The sequence below is a fragment of the Tupaia chinensis genome, unplaced genomic scaffold (assembly GCF_000334495.1).
Source record: "Tupaia chinensis unplaced genomic scaffold, TupChi_1.0 Scaffold142100_1, whole genome shotgun sequence".
NCBI lineage: Eukaryota > Metazoa > Chordata > Mammalia > Scandentia > Tupaiidae > Tupaia > Tupaia belangeri.
The window spans coordinates 1105222-1108595 of record NW_006201951.1 but is presented as its reverse complement, the minus strand read 5'-3'; the positions used below and the strand labels follow the sequence as shown (position 1 = coordinate 1108595).

Below are 3374 nucleotides of genomic sequence, written 5' to 3'. Positions count from 1 at the left end.
CCAGAGGCACTGCGATCTGGTGCAGGGAGTGGGACAGGTCAGGAAGGGACAGCTGCTGAGCGGGCCGGGCCGGGCGGCGGAGTAGTGGACGAGCCCACCCGTATCTGACGGCTCAGGGCACGAGCCCAGTAGTTCATTCTTCACTGGGCGCACGACCTGGACGGAACTCTCCTGCAGCCGCAGCACCCCTCTGAACAGAGCAGTTTGCCAGAGCTTGTCCTCGGGGTGCAGCGCAGCGGCCTTCTGCGTCATTACCCCCAGTGGCACTTAATTGGTACTCGCCAGAGCCCGGCGATAAGGACACCCGGCCTTCCCGGATGTGGACCTGGCCAGAACAGGTGGGCGGGGGGCCTGGCCTGGGCCCAGTGCTTTCGGCTGCTGCTCAGGGGTATAAAGGTGCCCGGCCACGAGGACCAGCACAGCCGCCCGGACTTCCAGGTGAGCCACGCTGCCCGTGAGCACGCCCAGGATGAAGACCCTGCTCCTGACCGTGGCACTCAGCCTGACCGCCGTCCTGCAGGCCCAGGACCCCCCAGCCTTCCTCTCAAACAGGCAGAACGTGAGCTGGGCCGAGCGGGTGCAGACAGGCTGTGGCTGTGGGGAGGCAGGCACCATTTTAGGGTCTGGTCCATGTTGAGGTCCCACTGCAGCCCTGGCCTGGGGTGAGCAGACAGGGTCCTGTCACTCCTTGGCAGCCGCAACCCCTTGGGCACAGCCCTGGCTGGAGACGCTGGGCCGTGGGTGCTGCGGAGTGACAGCTCAGAGCCAAGGCTCTCAGGGCCCTGCAGGGAGGGCCACCTGGAGCTGGGGCCTGGAGGCAGAGCGGACCAGCGGGTGGTACCACCCTCTGCCAGGACCGGGGGCCGGAGGCCCTGAGCACAGGGTGCAGGTGGGCAGGGGCCCTGCTCCCTCCGGGGGCCGCAGCTGCAGGTGGAGGGCGGCCGTGGTGCTCAGGCCTCGCCCGCTGCAGATCACTGGGACCTGGTACATGAAGGCCATAGTGACCGACAAGAAGCTGCCGGAGAAGACGTGGCCCCACGAGGCGTACCCGCTGACAGTGAGGGACACGGGGACCGAGGACCTGGAAGTCACAATCACCTTCATGTGCGTGCCACTGGCCATGGGCCTCGGGCTGCTTCCGCTCTCCTCTTCCCCTCCAAGTTGTGAGCGCTGCTAGGAAAGAGCCCCAACTTCACAGGGACTGCCCCAGAAAGCACCCTGCATGGGGCAGTGGCACGGTCTCACGGGCTCCTGGGCCCGCTCAGAGCTGAGGACGGTTCTGCTGTGTGCTTCGGGTTCCAGGAAGGAGGGTCAGTGCTATGAGAAGACAGTCCTGATGCAGCCAACAGAGCAGCCTGGCCAGTACATCGCGGGTGAGTCCCAGCCGCCCCCGCCCCCCCGCTTGGCCGCTGGGTCCCAGCTGCCCCCGCTCTCTCTGCCCAACTCCAGACAACAGGTACGCAGGGGACTGAGCGGGTCTCCCTCTGGTGGTCCTGGCTGTGGAGCCATCTGGGAACAGAGGGGAGAGGGCCTGAAAGTGGCTGAGGAGCAGCTGCCAGGAGCCGCCCCAGGGCTCTGCAGCCTGGGGCGCAGGCTCCCAGGTCCCTGTCCTCCCCAGGCCGGGAGCAGCCCCTGTGCAGCCCGAGGTCCAGAGGGCTCCCAGTGGGGTCCGACACTGTCTTCCTGTGGCCTGCAGATGAGGGGAGGAAGCGCGTGTCCTTGTGGAGGCTCCCGGAGGGCCACGCTATCTTCTACTGTGAAGGCTCCAGCAGCGGGAGGCAGTTCCGTGCGATGAAGCTCATGGGTGAGGGGCCCTGGAGACCCTGCCTCCCACCCCACCACCCCGTTCCCAGAAGCCAGTGGGACTGGTACTCACAGCCCCCTGGCCTGGGAGACAGGAAGCCCCCGTGCTGGCTCTCCTGTGCCCGGTGTCCAAGTGGCCCAGGAGCGGCCAGGTGCGCTGAGCCCTGAGACAGAGGCTGGTGGAGCCTCAGTGTCCCGGCTGCGCAGCGACGGTGCAGGCCACCATGCCTACAGGACCACCTCTCGGCCCTGCAGTTGGGGCGCTGCCCTGAAGGAGGACTTCATGGGGAGGGGCCCTCCCGGTGGGGAGCTGGGGCCTCCTGGACGCAAGGTCTTCCCAGAGCAAGGCGTGCCCCTTCAGGGGTCTCCCAGGGTCACCAGTGATTCAGGACATCCCCCTGGTGACCCCTTGCCCTGGGACCTGTCAGTTGGGTGGTGGCCATCTCTTCCTCCCTGTCCCCACCCCAGAGCTCCGTGTCCACTCTGGGGTCCCAAGCCCCACCCCCTCCCAGCCCACCTTGGACCCCTCAGGAAGCACCACACGGTGACTCCAGGCTCACCTGCCCCGTCGTCCACAGGCAGGGAACCCGGGATGGCTCCGAAGCCCATGGAAGAGTCAAAGAAATTTATAAAGACCAAGGGATTCGAAGAGCGGGAGATCACCGTGCCCACGCAGAAAGGTGAGAGCACAGCTCTGCCCTGGGCCCCGCGCCCCCGAGTCCCATCTCCCCTCACAGGGACACCAGGGCCTGCGGTAGGTCCTGGGCATGGGGTCTGAGCTGGGACTGTGAGGGGCCTGGCCTTGGTCTCAGGGTCTCCTCACACCCCTTACTTTCCACAGAGCGGTGCGAAACACCAAGCGACTAGGGTAAGCAGCCTTCAGAGACGCTGGGTGGCTGGGCCGGGCTCCCCGAGACACAGGGAAACCCTTTCTGCTACCCATGCCACTGCGCCCTCGACACCCAGACCTGGATGCTGGCCCCCTCAAGCAGCAGCTCAGAGCGCCCTTCCCACATGCTGGTCCCCATCGACCCGTCCCCACCCCACAGGTCCCAAGGATGCTCCGACCTGCCCCTCCCCGAGGAGCCGGGCTCACTCTTGGGCCTCAGGGGTGCCCAGTAGTGACCACAGGGCAGCCTAGGGAAGGGAACTCTCTGGGCTGGCATCTCCCCCCGTCACCCCCCTGTCCCTCTGTGCCCCCCAATGACCCCTGCTCCTCCACCTATCACAGCAGCCCTGGGTCTGCACCTCCAGCGTCTGCCCCGCGCCTGCCGGGAGCCCTGGCCCAGCTCGAGCCCGGCCCACAGCCCTGCCCCACCCACCCCACTCCCCTGATCCCAATAAAGAGCTTCAGCACCACTCGGGCTCCAACTGTCTGGGGACCTGGTGGGCTCCCTCAGAGGTCTGCAAGGCGGGGCCACAGGGGAACGAGGGGAGTCGTGGGCCCCCCAGGAGCCAGACCCAGAGAGGCAGGGTGTCCCCAGGGCTGCAGGGCCACGGGAACACCTGGAGGGTCACCTGCAGAGCAGGCACCACCTGGCCCAGACTCAGCTGGGGACCAGCCGATCTAG

General features: G+C 66.9%; 1 protein-coding gene across 1 annotated transcript; it reads left to right on the top strand.

Annotated features, from left to right (window-relative positions):
- Positions 1-445: 445 nt before the first annotated feature.
- LOC102489864 (major allergen Can f 1-like) lies at positions 446-3154 on the top strand. The gene is made up of 7 exons (XM_027766259.1): positions 446-559; positions 971-1104; positions 1303-1373; positions 1697-1804; positions 2382-2483; positions 2645-2671; positions 3035-3154. Exons 1-6 carry the CDS (start codon positions 470-472, stop codon positions 2668-2670), a joined length of 531 nt encoding a protein of 176 aa, XP_027622060.1. The 5' UTR covers positions 446-469; the 3' UTR covers position 2671; positions 3035-3154.
- Positions 3155-3374: the final 220 nt, after the last annotated feature.